The 16,745-nt window shown below is 47.9% G+C and overlaps 1 protein-coding gene across 4 annotated transcripts in view; it reads right to left on the bottom strand.

The window, feature by feature from the left end:
- The window catches only part of RASSF8 (Ras association domain family member 8), a 358,214-nt gene that overhangs the window by 43,489 nt on the left and 297,980 nt on the right, over window positions 1-16,745 (bottom strand). For 3 of the 4 annotated variants that reach the window (XM_069228595.1, XM_069228596.1, XM_069228598.1), the window contains one exon: window positions 10,213-10,392. In XM_069228595.1, the coding sequence (XP_069084696.1) occupies window positions 10,213-10,315 (103 nt within the window). In that variant the 5' untranslated portion in view covers window positions 10,316-10,392. Of the gene's footprint in view, window positions 1-10,212; window positions 10,393-10,530; window positions 10,785-16,745 lie in introns of those variants that run through there. The other variant, XM_069228597.1, reaches the window with a different exon arrangement.

Genomic DNA, 16,745 nt, shown 5'->3' with positions numbered 1-16,745 from the left:
GAGTGCCTATACCTAGTGCGTGCGTCAGGAATGGATCACCCCAGGGTCAACAGTTGCCCTCATGTAAGGACCAACATTGACCGTTGTGTGATCTATTCCTGACACGGCCACTAGGCCTACACACACAAGTGAGGTACCCTTTTTATCGGGAGACTTGGGGGAATGCTGGGTGGAAGGAAATTTGTGTCTCTCTCAGATTCCAGAACTTTCTATCACCCAAATGTGAGGACAAAGTGTTTTGTTTCCAAATATTGAGGTTTGTAAAGGATTCTGGGTAACAGAACCTGATGAAAGCTCCACAAGCCACTACATTCTGAATTCCCCTAGATGTCTGGTTTGCAAAACTATATAGGTTTGCTAGGTTTCCCTAGGTGACGGCTGAGCTACAGGCCAAAATCCACAGCCAGGCACTTTTCAAAAAACACGTCTGTTTTCATTGGAAAAGTGTGATGTGTCCACGTTGTGTTTTGGGGCATTTCCTGTTGTGGGCACTAGGCTTATCCACACAAGTGAGGTACCATTTTTATTGGGAGACTTGGGGGAATGCTGGGTGGAAGGAAGTGTGTGGCTCCTCTCAGATTCCAGAACTTTGCAGCACGGAAATCTGAGGGAAAAGTGTTTTTTTTGGTAAATTTTGAAGTTTGCAAAGGATTCAGGGTAACAGAACCTGGTGAGAACACCACAAGTTACCCAATCCTGGGTTCCCCTAGGGGTCTAGTTTTGAAAAATGCACAGGTTTGGTAGGTTTACCTGGGTGCCAGCTGAGCTATAGGCCAAAATCCACAGCTAGGCACTTTCCAAAAAACACGTCAATGTAAAAATGTGATGTGTCCATGTTGGGTTTCCTGTCGCGGACATTAGGCCTACCCATGCAAGTGAGGTACCATTTTTATAGGTAGACTTGAGGGAACCCAGAATGGTTGAACAACTGTTATTGCCCCTTGTCTTTCTCTACATTTTATCCTTCCAAATGTAAGACAGTGTGTAAAAAAGACGTCTATTTGAGAAATGCCCTGTAATTCACATGCTAGTATGGGCACCCCGGAATTCAGAGATGTGCCAATAACCACTGCTTCTCAACATCTTATCTTGTGCCCATTTTGGAAATACAAACGTTTCCTTGATACCTATTTTTCACTCTTTATATTTCAACAAATGAATTGCTGTACACCCAGTGTACAATGAAAACCCACTGCAAGGTGCAGCTCCTTTATTTGCTCTGTGTACCTAGCGTTCATGATGAATCTACAAGCCCTATATATCCCCGTGAGCAGAAGAGTCCTTAGACGTAACAGTATATTACTTTTGAAAATATGACATCACAGGAAAGACTTACAGAATAAAACGTGGAGAAAAATGGCTGCTTTTTTTCACCTCAATTTCAATATTTTTTTATTTCAGCTGTTATTTTCTGTAGGAAAACCTTGTAGGGTCTACACAAATTACCTCTTGCTGAATTTAAAACGTTGTCTACTTTTATGAAATGTTTACCTATCTGGGATCCAGCAGATCTGGCAGGAGACTAAAAGCACAAAAAATAGTAAAAATGGGGTGTGTCCCAGTAAAATGCCAAAATTGTGTTGAAAAATGTGTTTTTCTGATTCAAGTCGGCCTGTTCCTGAAAGCTGGGAAGATGGGGATTTTAGCACCGCAAACCCTTTGTTGATGTCATTTTCAGGTGAAAAAGCACATGCTTTCTTCTGCAGCCCTTTTTCCCATTTTTATGAAAAAAACTAAATTTTAGCTGTATTTTGGCTAATTTCTTGGTCTCCTCCAGGGGAACCCACATACTTTGGGTACTTTTAGAATCTCTAGGGTGTAATTTGGCGTGGACAGCTTTTGTGGACAAAAAGTTCTGAAAGGCCTAAGCGCAAAATACGTCAAATAGCCAAAAAAGGGCCTGGCACCTGAGGGGAAAAGGCCCAGCAGCTAAGGGGTTAAAGGCATGTTTCCTGAAGACAATGGGGCTAGAAGGAAATGTGAAATCACTGCCAAACACACAGTGGGCTTCACAAAGTTTAAGAACAGCAAACGTATGAACATGTCAAAATAGCGTTGGCTTTTTGAGACTATTAAATGTCTATGAACAGACAGCAGGGTAGGCAACTGGTCCACAAACCAACACGCAAACTAGAAGTTGTTTTTTGTAAAGGTCATTTATTTTACTTAAACATAAAGAATCGTGCCTACAAAACTCTACAAAGTGGTCCTGCGATCATATTATTAAGGGATTACAGGAGTGAGCGTTATAACACAGGTAATCACGCCTTGAGCATTCTGCAGTTTAACGTGTGTCTGCAAAATCTGAGAAGTAAGACCTGCATTTGTTAATAGCCTGTAAGTGGAGTTGATTTAAGTAACAGAGATTCTGAGACTGTGAGCTGAAGAACACACATCTGGCTGTGTGCAGCCTTTACTGGTCCCGGGAAAAACTATATTTTATGTATATTTCTGAAAAAGGAATATTCGGATTATCGTAATATACTGGATATAATATGTAGTGTGTAGTTATGTGTCGACAGTAAATACTATCAGATTTTACAAGAAGTGGAAAAAGGTGCGGAAGCTAAGCCCGCCTCCCATTATCGTGCATCCAGAGGTGCAGGGAGACATGGGCTATATGCATCAACCGTGGGCCCGTATCAAATGGTTTAGAATGAAGCTAACACATTCTCCTCCTGTACCCATTATCAGGGCTGTGCTAAACTCACAAAATGTTTATTTCTGTAATTATGCAAATTGCAAATCTGGCACTTGCACAAAATGCATGTCCATTTTGGATGCAAGGAAGCATTTTGCACAAAAAAATAGCTCCAAAAACACAAGTTCTGTGAACAGCTGCTACTCACGTTCTGGTGATTCTCATTGTTCCCACACTCCCGCCCTATAATTTTATTGCGAACGTGGAGTAATTACACAAAATGGTGTAATTTCAGAAATTTCGCTTAACAAGCATGACACAGAATGCTCAAAATTACACTGGTGTAATTTAAATTTTGTTCAGGCGTACATATTATAAAACATTTCTGAACCAGGGTAAAAAGAGGGAAATCAGATTTTCAAACAAATTGCAAAGAGTGTATTGCAGATGTCAATCATTATACTTTTGAAATAAAGTTTTCAACAAAAGTGAGTGTTCATTTTTTTATTATTCTTTTTTAGCGCACATTTCTTTTCACTGTTTATGATGCAATTGTAATTAAGGCTGCTGGTGTTCCGTTTTTACTGATTTTTACAGATAAACACAGACAGAAAAACATCTATTCAAGTGTCTGTATTTATTATTAAATGCAGAAAAATACAGTAAATATGTCTGCTTTTGGGTGATCTTTGTTGATGTAAATTATGACTGCTAGGTAAGTAGCCTTCTAAGTTAACACACAAGGGTGTTAAACAAGCATTTGTAATGCCATGGGTCTTGAGTTTGCTCGAGTTAAAGCTATTAGCATTGTAAATTCCTAACTGGACTTTTCTTGCCATATAAATTGAAAATGAAATGTAAAAAACAGTTGACATAAGAAAGCCGATTCAAAGCGCCACGGGAATCCTGACTCAGACGTGTATTCAGTGACAGGTAGAGGCACAGAATGGCTAAGAAAGAAAATGTCCACTTTCTAAAAGTGGCATTTTCAAACTTACAATCTAAAAACCAACTTCATCAAAAGATGTATTTTTAAATTGTGAGTTCAGAGACCCCCAAACTCCACATCTCTATTTGCTCCCAATGGGAAATTACACTTAAAAGATATTACAGGACAATCCCCATGTTAACCTATGGGAGAGATGAGCCTTACAACAGTGAAAAACGAATCTAGCAGTATTTCACTACCAGGACATGTAAAACACACCAGTACATGTCCTACCTTTTAAATACATTGCACCCTGCCCATATGGCTGCCTTGGGCCTACCTTGGAGTGACTTACGTGTAGTAAAAGAGAGGCTTTGGGCCTGGCAAGTGGGTACACTTGTCAGGACAAACTGGCAGTTCCAAACTGCCCACACAGTCACTGCAGTGACAGTGGCAAGTCTGATACCTGTTTACAGGGCTACTCATGTGGGCGGCACCATCAGTGCTGCAGGCCCACTAGTAGCATTTGATTTACAGGCCCTGGGCACCTCTGGTGCACTTTACTAGGGACTTATTGGTAAATCAAATAAGACAATCGTGAAGAAACCAATCACCTACACAATTTAGGCAGAGAGTGCTTGTATTTTAGCACTGGTCAGCAGTGGTGAAGTGTCCAGAGTCCTTCAAGCCAGCAAAAACAAAATTCAGCACAGGATCAAAACAGGAGTCAGAAGCCAAAAAGACAGGGGAAACCATGCCATGAGATGACAGGTCTAACAATCACTACCTGATTTTCCACTGAATTCTAGAAGAGAAATCTCAGCTCAAACCAAGGAGGCTCAGCCAAGCAGGGGGTGATGCCTGTTCTCCCCTGTGATGGCTTTCCCTTAAATTTGTCTGCTTATACATCAGGAGCGGCTCCTCCGCTAGGGCGGAGAAGTGTCGCCCCCGCCACCAGCAGCAGCTACCATCCTTTTACTATAAAATGATAATAAACTATGTCTATTATTGTTTTGTAGTAAAAGGGGCAGAGCCACAAGCTGTGACAAGCACTGAGGGGGAGTGCAAGCACTCCCCCTCAGAGCGCATGTGGGTTTGGCTGGCCGTCTTGGGCCAGCCAACCTCACATGTGCACTGTGCTCTCTCCAGCCCGTCACTGTGTTGCTGGGCTGAAGAGAGCAGGCACAGGCTCAGCCTGTGCCTGCAGCTTGCAGGAGAGGAGAGGTGCGGTGGTGGCGGCAGAGGCCGCAGTAACGATGCAGGTAAGCGTTATTATTTGTTTTATTAACCCCCCTGCCCCTACAAAGCACCGTGAGCCGCTCCTGTTAAACATATTGCCAAACTCTAATCAACAAAACAGTATTATATGGGAAACAAGTCACTGGGCACCGAGTTTGAGTCTCCATTCTCCTAAAACACTGTCCACCCTTCCCTGGGAGCTGTGCATCACTCTTTCCCTTTTCACTCACCAGTGGGAGTTTACATTTTTGTCTTGAGAGCCTTAAGACCGTTGTTTGCTCCAGTCAATCGTGCCTCACAATCAGGAGTTACTTGTTTAAGAGCCAGCTCTGCACAAACACACACTGTGATTTTGGACATCAAGAAATACCCATTTGACAACAAGTCTGTAAAAGTACACACTGTATTGCTGGTCAAGTTACTATCTCCGTAAGCCTCTGCTTGTGGGCCCAGTATAGAGACAATAGGGCTAGAGAACACGATTTGTTTAACAGGTTGTTTTTTTTAACTAGATTGCTTATCAACATATTTGACGAGCATAAGTTTGGGAATGGTGCTTTAAGTGGGATGACAAAAGTGGGGGTCCAACAAGGAGATATAGCCAATAGCCAAAGAAATATAACTAGGAATAATTCACAAAAGACGTAGCCTGTGGCCATGGCCTAAAACATGTGAACTGTAAACCTGTTCTTGATACAGCGTGCCAAGTGACTGCTGTTCTGGTGAATACATATGTGTTTTTTCCGTTAGTGAACCCAGACATATCACACAACAGTAACGCATAAACCTACCTCAAGCCAGACCTATTGGCTTTCCAATTTTTTTTAACAATGATTTTATTCAGATCCTAGTACCTGGCAGTATATTGCTCAACCTGTAGAACACTCTTCAGAACATATTGATCCCGGTCCCTTTTGATGGATTTTTCCTCCATGGTCCCTTACTTTTTATATTTCTCCCGGACGACAAATTCTTGCAAGTCTCAGGTGAAACCTAAAAATGAAAGTAAAGGCAGACCCAAGCTGTGAACGAATGCCCTGTGCTCACAGCTTCAGCACTGCCCTCCACGCGCAACAAAGAAGGGAGCATCCGCCCACTGTTCTACTGTGGACATACCAGTATTACTGAGGGCTTTGGAACAGCCGACTGCTCATCAATTGCTTTACCTAGGCTTGTTGGCAATGAGTTAACAATATCATATCATATATTTTCTTAACATTCCTTTCCTGAGCAATTATTGTCTCTGAATATTCCGCCATCACCACGTCTCACACATCATCTCCCCCCTCTCAATCCTTGGCGTTTTACTCTCTCCTTCTGCACGTACTTCCTTTTATCTCCTCCACTTCACCGTCCTCTTTCACTCACACACGAAAACGGTACATTTTCTTTCACATTACGGTTTATGACACGCAGTGATCCTCACAGTGAGGAACTCACACTGCTCCAGAGCTCTTTGTCATGCCCTGTCATGAAAAGCCATGCACACCCTGAACTCACCCAGACACCTGAAGGCAAATCAGAATGTTGTACATCACGTGGGTGTGAAAACACCAGTCAGGAGTAAACCACTGGAGACTGGAGACATAAGGAAGGAAATAGGCTAGTACATTTTTTGTTGTTTTTTCTTGTGCATTAATTGTGTTAGTTTTGGGCTCTTGATTTCATGCGTGTTTAGTGGAGTTTGAAGGACGGAAAGAATGATAGGAATGGACTTGAAAAGAGGAAATTTGACTAAAAAAAAATCTTGGAAAATGGACTTCTCTAGGAAACAAGAACACATACATGCCATGCAACAAGAAATTCAATTGTCAAAAGTATCAGCGACTGCCTCTCTGACTTGAACTACCCTCAGGGCTCTGACACACACTGTCGAGAAAAAAATCACTGTTTCTTCCTATAAATGTAGGGACATGAACAAAAGGCCCAGTTGTGGTCCGAGTACATGTCTAGTTTTAATTACTGCCAGGGCTGCGCACTGGAAGACCCCCACACAATTAAAGTCCTGATGGGACTAAGCACCAACACACCTGGTAAACGCGGTACATGGATGCAGGCCAGCATATATAAAATGTGGAAAGTATGTGCGTTTTGAGGCCAAAGTAGGATCCCGGCCGTCCTTGTGTGCAGAGATGGCTATCAGGACAGGCATAAACCCGAACTGCAGTGCTGGCCTTTAAAGAGCTAATCTTATAGCTTCAGTTCATGGCTGCCAATTCAATTCTGGAGCAGACTGGCTTGATGTAAGCTGCTTCCGGCTGGCAGCGGGTCGGTGCCCGGGGCGACAGCTCTCGGAGCTTCAGCCCCGTGGAAACGTTTTAAAGGGCATTCAGTCTGCAGGTCGAACCAGAACAGAACAGCCCGGCGTGCTTATCAACATCTCTAGGGCCCCGGACACCGAAGAAGATCTGACAGCTCGTGCGGAGGCCGCCCTGCCCAGAAAGGTCTGAATGGCGTTTGAGAATAGTGGTTCCTATGAGTAACCAAGCCAGGGTCCGCGTCACGGACACAGTCTGCCGTACGCACCTTCCATTTGGCCGATATTGCGACAGAAAACGCAAAACGTTTGGCAGTCTTAGCAACGCTCGTCCTTTTGGCTGAAACTCTATCCTTAATGGGTTTCAGATGCTGTTGCCGGTTTGCTGGGAGTGGCGCACCTTAGTTTTGCCCTTTGTGGAATGTACGTTTAGAAACAGCCTCGACAATCCGTGGGTGTTGTGAAGATGTTTAAGGTTTAATCCCCCTTATACCAGATGCAATTAGGTGTTACCCAGGCCTGTATGATGTTCATCACACTCGTATCCCTTATGTCAGTTCTGCTGCGTCTGGACAATGCATTCACCCGGATAAACGAATTTGCCTAAAAATAGTCTCTTATGGCACAAAACATACTACGTCCGTTATGGCGAACTCTTGCTTTAGCAATCTTTCACATACTTTGCAGCATTAGAATCAGAGTTAACAAAATAAGTCACAAATGGGACCTGAATAGAGGTTGAAGCCGATTATCCCATGATCCACAGGTGTTTATGTGAGGGTACATGACTTGTTTCAAGACACAGTGCGTGTTGCCACCATTGTAGGGGCCGCGATTCACACATTCGGAGGGTGCGTGCAACTGTAGTGTTCTAGTGGTAAGCACTGTCCTCGTCGCCATCATCTGAACTGCATACTCTGTGCTCAACATAATATGCGAATAAATCTCCCTGAATTCACCGCTTTTTATTACGGTCCTGGAGCGGAAATCTCGCCACCTGCCTCTGCTCCTGCCTACAAACTGGAGATGCCTTGGGACTTGATCTTACTTTGTGTGCACTTCCGCCCTCCTGTTGCTGTGGTATGCTGCTGCTGTATTCAGAGATTAACATTGACTTCTTCACATGTCGTTATGATACCCTGCAGGGTGGGCTGTCATTTATATAGGTCACAAAACAAATAAATGCAACCATAGGTCAAACAAGCATTTGCACTATAATGGGTTGCGTGCTTGCTCCAGTTACAGCTGTTAGTGTTGTTCATTCCTAACTGGACTTTTCTTGCCACATAAATTGAAAATGAAAAGTAAAACTGTCGACATAAGCGAGCTGATTCAAAGCGTCATGGCTGCAGGGGAGACCCAAAAGGAAAAAGAAGTTCGCTCGCAGTCAAACGTATCAGCAAAAGTGCAATTATTCATGTAACTGGGTAGATGGCTAAGGTGGTAACAAAAGTGCCCCAAAGAGGGACAAAAGTAAAGTATTTACTAATGATAACAAAGGATTTTTGAAACGCAAACCCATGAACAAGTGATAGTGATGGGTGGGTGGTGGGTGTGGTTAAAAGCCCCCAGAGATTACAGCACATGAGAGCGCTTGCGCGCTCGACCTAAAAACGTGCGGAATCTTCACATGGGATGAAGAACCCCCACCTTCCGGGCCTCAGTCCGAGAGAATCACTGATCAGTGCTGCATTGAATGACAAAATGCCTGACTGGGAGCAGTGACAGCGCCCTGCGGGACCTATGAGGTAAGGTGAGGCACAAGATGCCTGGCTGGGAGCAGTGACAGCGCCCTGCCATCAGTACAAGGCCTGCGGTACCTCTGAGGTAAGTTTAGGCACAAGATGCCTGACTGGGAGCACAGACAGCACCATGCGATACTTCTGAGGTAAGCTGAGGCACAAGATGCCTGACTGGGAGCAGTGACAGCGACCTGCGGTACCTCTGAGCTAAGGTGAGGCACAAGATGCCTGGCTGGGAGCAATGACAGCACCTTCCATAAGTACAAGGCCTGCGGTACTTCTGAGGTAAGATAAGGCACAAGATGCCTGACTGGGAGCAGTGACAGCGCCCTGCCATCAGTACAAGGCCTGCGGTACCCCTGAGGTAAGGTATGGCACAAGATGCCTGGCTGCGAGCAGTGACAGCGCCCTGCCACCAGTGCAAGGCCTGCGGTACTTCTGAGGTAAGGTGAGGCACAAGATGCCTGGCTGGGAGCAGTGACAGCGCCTTCCATAAGTACAAGGCCTGCGGTACTTCTGAGGTAAGATAAGGCACAAGAGGCCTGACTGGGAACAATGTCAGCGCCCTGCCATCAGTACAAGGCCTGCGGTACCCCTGAGGTAAGGTAAGGCACAAGATGCCTGACTGGGAGCAATGACAACGCCCTGCCACCAGTGCAAGGCCTGCGGTACTTCTGAGGTAAGATAAGGCACAAGATGCCTGACTGGGAGCAGTGTCAGCGCCCTGCCATCAGTACAAGGCCTGCGGTACCCCTGAGGTAAGGTAAGGCACAAGATGCCTGACTGGGAGCAGTGACAACGCCCTGCCACCAGTGCAAGGCCTGCGGTACTTCTGTCCCAAGGTGAGGCACACACTGGAACAAGAAACAAAACGAGAGACCATCTCTGAAGTCCAGAAACCCTGGAGGGCAAGAAGAGGCCAGTCCGATGGAAAGTTAAACATGCATTGTCTAGTGATTATCTTGCAGGGTTTGTTCGCAGATTCTCAATGATGCCGATACCTGGAGGGACAGCTTATTACAGTTATCATGGTATACAAACAGCAAGACGAGTTCAACACCCAGGTCTCAGGCTCCAAAGTCAGCAAAGCAGCCAGAAGATCACCTCTGCTGTTACAAATGCTGCAATCACACAGGGGCTAGGAGGGAAGCAACATCACAACACTGACCTAACTAGGACAGCACCACTGAAGACATGCACTGCAACATGGCATGCGTTTGTAAAGCACACGTTCACGCCCAGCTTAGCACTGAGATAACCGATGTGTATTATTGTCCAACCCAATGGTACTCGTTTAACCACCTCGGAAGGATGAAAGGCTGAGTAGATCCGACGGGATTCGGACCTGTGGCTATGAAGTCAAACACATTTACTCAACTGAGCATCCGACTAGGCAACCACGTACCTATAGCTTGTGCCAACGCGATGACCACCTCCTGGCAGGTCGTGATTTCTGTTACTCCACATACGATTCGTTGGACGCCGTCCACCCACACTTTGAGCTCCATGGCACGATGGCAATCGAGAAAGAGTCGTCAGGTGTCAAGTCATGTTGGCTCTCGCAGAAAAGCGCATCAGCTGTCAGCTGCACAAGGGACAAAAAACAAAAACGTCACTAAAATGTGATGAGCACAATATTGGCAATTCAAGACACATCGTCAGAGGTATATCTGCTGCATAACGATGTGAATGTTTTTATTTCTTTATACACCCAATGTCAAACCTCAGGTTGCCGCCAAGCTGAAATGGTCCTCTTCTGAGCTTAAACTTTCAGACAGCGAGTTTCCCTTTCCCTCTCCTACACGGACCCCCTCTCTGACTCCAGAACCTGCTCAGAGGGGCGGCCGCCCTCCGGCTTCTCGACGGCTCCCTGCCCAAAACCACCAGGAAGTGACTCGCGCTCGCGCCGTGCGCGTCTGTAGTGGTGCGGGACTTAAGGAAGAAGAGGCCCCTGCGACAGCTGAAAGTGAGGGGAGCATCTCGTGTTTTTGTAAGATGGATGACCGAAGCACTCACGCTGGGAGCCCGCCAGCAGCTCCAGTCAGGCGTGGAGGGAGCAAAAGAGCAAAACAAACCGTTTTGTCAGAGGGCCCAAACTGCTGATCTGGCCCCCTGTGTGGCGGAGGGAGTGGAGAGGGGGAGGGAGGAACCCTGACAGACCCTCCATCTCATTAGTGGGATTAGAGAGGGCTGCAAGGGTCGGGCAAGGGTGGTGGAGAGGGCATAGGACACCCACAGAGAAGAGACTGGAGGAGACCTGCTAGAGGCTGTGTAAGAGTAAAACGGCCTGTTTGTACACAGTTAGGCGATGCGACACAGTGCCAAAGTCCACTGCAATATGGCGGTGTATGACCAGTTATGCAGCAAGGATGACATCATTTTCCCACAGGAAAAGGCAAATAAAGTAGCAGAATGGTACACAATCTCTTGCAGTACTGTTCCGTTATTTTGTCCTTCTAAAATACTGTATGGGCTAAATTAATAAAAGCTAATAAAAATGTGCACCGTAATTTGGTTCTCATGTAAAGCGCTCTAATGCCCTTGGGCCAAGCTCGTGCTGTATGCAACTACAACAAATAATCTGCACCTGGGCATGGCCAGTCTAGAGCACAGCGATCAGCAAATGAAAGGGGGCTGTTAAAATTAGAAAAACATCCACCACTGCACGAGAAGTTTTTTGTAAAGTCATTTTCTATCTGATTGAGCTGCAAGCACATTTTTATGGTGGAATCTGCAAACTAAGCATCAAATACCTTCTTATGTGGCAGAATCGGCCAAAATCATGAGGGAAACACCTCGGCTGCAGAATGGCATAATCCAAGTGGGTGTGGACTTTAGCTGAAATGACTGTCAAATGATCATAGCTAACGGTGTAAACTTCAAACAAAGGCTACCACTCTGTCATGGGAGGCAAGACAAAGCCCATGTCCACTGCACCGCCGCCAAACGTACATACTTCATTTTAAGTGAACACACACTACATCAGAAGGTAAGCTGCAACACTGAGGACCAGAGTTACAAGGCCCTAGCGCCACCGAACTGTCACTTTTTGCGTTGCTCCTGGGGCGCTGACCACTTCTCCATACTTACAAGGAGGAGTAATGCCACTTTTTTGTGGCTTTAAGCCTCCTGGTATATATGGGCCCCTCCGACGCAGATTTCTGCATCGGAGGGGCGTGCAACACCCATTGCTTTTGACGCTGCCCCAGATTTACAGGAAATGGTCAATCTGAGGCCACGCCAAAATCTAATGCCACCCCTGGGGTGGCGTTAGCATGGCACAACGAAGAGGAATACTTTTATTCCTCCACATTTTTTGCTTTTTCTATGTGTGCTGCATTCTGCAGCACACATAGCAGAAGCAAAATGCCATTGATGATTGTTTCTGTGCAGGAAGGGACACCTTCCTGCACATAAACAATAACACCCCTCAATACAGACACCCTTGCACTGTGGTGCAAGGATGCCTGCATTGGCTGCTTAATTTAGCGCCAGCACAGGGGGAAATGCAGGAGTGTGCCGTACTCTTGTAAATACGGCACATCCCTGCATTTCAAAACTGGTGCAGCGCTGCTAATTTTGGCACAGCACTCCTCTGCACCAGTTTCTTGTAAATATGATCCTAAGGGGCTTATTTACAAACCACTTGTGCCACTGAAACATCACTTTTAGCGACGTTCTGGTGGCGTTGTGCCATTTTCCAAATCTACAAGGTGGCATTAAGCCACTTTGCGTGGTTAAATGCCCCCTTGTAAATATAAGCCCCCCAATGCAGTTTTCTGTGGCAGACGGACATGCAATGGGTTTTGCTGTGGGCGTTCTACTGCAACAGCCATTGCAGTTTGATGCTGCCCCAGATTTACGAGGATTCGTAAACCTGAAGCAGCACCAAAAACTAACACCACCCCTGGGGTGGTGTTAGCATGGTGCTAGGAGGAGAAATACTTTTATTTCTCCTCATTTTTGCTTTTTCCATATGTGCTGCATTCAGCAGCACACATGGAATTAGGAAAAATGCCATTAATGATTGTTTATGTGCAGGAAAGTGTCTCTTCCTGCACATAAACAATCATTAAATAACGAATCAAATCAAATCATAAATATTTATAAAGCGCACTACTCACCCGTGCGGGTCTCAAGGCGCTAGGGGGAAGGGGTTACTGCTGCTCGAAGAGCCAGGTCTTGAGTAGTCTCCGGAAAGCGGAGTGGTCCTGGGTGGTCCTGAGGATGGTGGGGAGGGGATGTCTTGGCCGCCAGGTAGGAGAAGGACCTCCCACCCGCCGTGGTGCGGCGGATGCGAGGGACGGCGGCGAGAGCGAGGTTGGCGGAGCGAAGAGGACGGGTTGGAGTGTAGAAGCTGAGGCGGGGGTTGAGGAGTTCGGGTCCCTTGTTGTGGAGGGCTTTGTGTGCATGGGTGAGGAGTCGGAAGGTGATCCTTTTGTTGACGGGAAGCCAGTGCAGGTGTCTCAGGTGGGCGGAGATGTGGCTGTTGCAGGGTATGTTGAGGATGAGGCGGGCGGAGGCGTTTTGAATTCGTTGCAGACGTTTCTGGAGTTTAGCAGTGGTTCCTGCGTATAGTGTGTTGCCGTAGTCCAGGCGGCTTGTGACGAGGATGTGGGTCACGGTCTTTCTGGTGTCGGCGGGGATCCAACGGAAGATCTTTCGGAGCATGCGGAGGGTGAGGAAGCAGGAGGATGATACGGCGTTGACTTGTTTGGTCATGGTGAGAAGTGGGTCCAAGATGAAACCGAGGTTGCGTGCGTGGTCTGAGGGGGTCGGTGCGGTGCCAAGGGCCGTGGGCCACCAGGAGTCGTCCCAGGCGGTCGGGGTGTTTCCGAGGATGAGGACTTCTGTTTTGTCTGAGTTCAGTTTCAGACGGCTGAGTTTCATCCAATCTGCGACGTCTTTCATTCCATCTTGCAGGTTGGTCTTGGCGCTGGTGGGGTCCTTGGTGAGGGAAAGTATCAGTTGAGTGTCGTCGGCGTAGGAGGTGATGATGATGCTGTGTTTGCATACGATGTCGGCGAGGGGGCTCATGTAGACATTGAAGAGTGTCGGGCTGAGCGAGGAGCCTTGTGGGACGCCGCAGATGATCTCGGTGGGGTCTGAGCAAAAAGGTGGGAGGTAGACTCTTTGGGAGCGGTTGGAGAGGAAGGAGGTGATCCAGTTCAGGGCCTGTCCTTGGATCCCGGTGGAGCGGAGGCGGGATATTAGGGTTCGGTGGCAGACGGTGTCGAAGGCAGCTGAGAGGTCGAGGAGGATGAGGGCGACTGTTTCTCCGTTGTCCATCAGGGTTCTGATGTCGTCTGTGACTGAGATGAGGGCGGTTTCTGTGCTGTGATTGGCTCGGAATCTGGACTGAGAGGGGTCGAGTAGGCTGTTGTCTTCAAGGAAGTTGGTAAGTTGCTTGTTGACGGTCTTCTCTATGACTTTGGCGGGGAATGGGAGGAGAGAGATGGGGCGGAAGTTCTTCAGGTCGCTTGGGTCTGCCGTAGGTTTTTTCAGTAGGGCGTTGACTTCAGCGTGTTTCCAGCTCTCTGGGAAGGTAGCAGACGAAAACGAGCTGTTGATGATGGTCTGGAGGTGCAGGGCGATGATGTCGTCGGCTTTGTTGAAGATGAAGTGTGGGCAGGGGTCCGAGGGGGCACCGGAGTGGATGGAGTTCATGGTGGCTTTGGTCTCTTCCATGTTGATGTGAGTCCAGGCATTGAGGGTGATGGCTGGGGTTGTAGGTTCTGTGGAGGTTGGCTGGGTCTGGTGTCCGAAGCTGTCGTGTAGGTCGGTGATCTTACGATGGAAGAAGGTGGCGAGGGAGTTGCAGAGGTCTTGTGAGGGCGTGTTGGCGTTGGCGTTAGGGTTGGAGAGCTCTTTGACAATGTTGAAGAGTTCTCTGCTGTTGTGGCTGTTTTTGTCCAGTCTTTCTGTGAAGAAATTTCTTTTGGCAGCGCGGATCAGTTGGTGGTGTTCGCGGGTAGCGTTCTTGAGGGCAGTCATGTTGTCTGCGGTGTGGTCCTTGCGCCAGGCTTTCTCGAGGGTGCGGCAGGTTTTCTTTGATTCCTTAAGGGTGTTGGTGAACCAGGGAGGTTTTTTTGGTGTTGGTCTGTCTTGGGAGGCGTCTGAGGGGAGCGAGGTTGTCTGCGCAGTTGGTGATCCAATTCATGAGGCTGAGGGCTGCGTCGTTGGGGTCGGAGGAGAAGGTGGGTTGGTTGTCGTTGAGAGTGGAGAGAAGCTGTTCCTCAGGGATTTTGTTCCACTGTCGACGTGGGATGGGTTGTGTGCGGAGGTGGCGAGTCTCGCGTCGGAAGGTGAAGTGGACACATCTGTGGTCGGTCCACTGTATAGCTGAGGAGTGGCTGAAGGATATGTGGTTGCTGGCGGAGAAGATGGGGTCTAGCGTGTGTCCGGCGATGTGGGTGGGCATGTTCACCAATAGCTTGAGGCTGAGGTTGGCGAGGTTGTCGAGCAGGGCGGTGGTGTTGGGGTCGTTGTTCTGTTCCAGGTGGAAGTTGAGGTCACCGAGGAGGATGTAGTCCGGCGAGGCAAGGGCGTGCGGGGAGATGAAGTCAGTGATGGAGTCGCTGAAGAGGGCGCGTGGTCCAGGGGGTCGGCAGATGAGAGTTCCTCTGAGTGTGGTCCTGGGGTCGGTGTGGATCTGGAAGTGCAGGTGTTCGGCGGCGAAGGGGGTGTCTTCGGTGGAGGTGGTGACGTTGATGGAGTCCTTGAAGACGATGGCGATTCCTCCACCTACTTGGTTGGTGGGGTCTCTCCTTGAAATCTTGTAGCCGTCGGGGATGGCTATGGCGATGTCGGGGGCCGAGGAGGCGTTCATCCAGGTCTCAGTGATGAAGGCGACTTCCGGTGGAGTCCAGGAGGCCCCATAGTTCAACAGCGTGCTTGTGGATGGAGCGTGCGTTGATCAGGATGCGTTTGAGGTGGTTGTTGGCGCGTGGGCTGGCGGGCGTGGTGTTTTAGCGGTGGAAGGTGAGTTTGCAGGTGTGACATACGAAGGGTCCGTGGGTGCGTTTCGGATTGGCTTGGAAGCAGGTGCTGGAGCGCCCCGGGTTGAGGGCGTGGAGGGTGACGGGGTCATAGCTATGCTGCAGGGTTTGGGAGTGCTGGTGGCCAGGGGTCGTGGAGAGAGGAGAGAAGAGCCAGGAAGAAGGTAAAGAAGAAGAGGAGCGAGGAGCAGAAGAACAGAAGAGAGAAGAGCCAAGAAGAAGGTAAAGAAGAAGAGGAGCAGAAGAACAGAAGAGAGAAGAGCCCAGAAGAAGGTAAAGAAGAAGAGGAGCGAGGAGCAGAAGAGAGAAGAGCCAAGGAGAAGGTAAAGAAGAAGAGGAGCAGAAGAGAGAAGAGCCAAGGAGAAGGTAAAGAAGAACACAGAAGAAGAATACAGATGAAGAACACAGAAGAAGGACAAAGAAGAAGAAAGCACACGCAGGTCGCGGTGCAGAAGAGAAGGAAGAAACACAGATGAAGTACAAAGAAGAAGAATACAGATGAAGACAGAAGAAAGCACACGCAGGTCGCGGTGCAGAAGAGAGGGAAGAAACACAGATGAAATACACAGAAGGAGAGCAGAGAAGAAGAACACAGATGAAGAATACAGATGAAGATCACAGAAGAAGGACAAAGAAGAAGAGAGAACACGCAGGACGGGGGTGCAGGGAAGAAAGAAGAGCACAGAAGAAGAACACAGATGAAGACAGAAGAAAGAACACGCAGGACGGGGTGCAGGAAAGAAAGAAGAACACAGATGAAGAATACAGATGGAGAGCAAAGAGGAAGATCAAAGATGAAGAGGGAAGCAGGAGAAGAGGTGAGTAGCGCGGGGCAGGGCGAGGGGCTGGGCGGGGGGAGTACTTACTGTGGTTTCGCAGGACTTGCTTGGAGGGTTCAGGAGCCTGGGCTGGTGGAGCTGCAGCGGCAGGGGGAGCGACC

The sequence above is a fragment of the Pleurodeles waltl genome, chromosome 4_1 (assembly GCF_031143425.1).
Source record: "Pleurodeles waltl isolate 20211129_DDA chromosome 4_1, aPleWal1.hap1.20221129, whole genome shotgun sequence".
Taxonomy (NCBI): domain Eukaryota; kingdom Metazoa; phylum Chordata; class Amphibia; order Caudata; family Salamandridae; genus Pleurodeles; species Pleurodeles waltl.
This window is presented reverse-complemented; position numbering and strand designations above follow the sequence as displayed.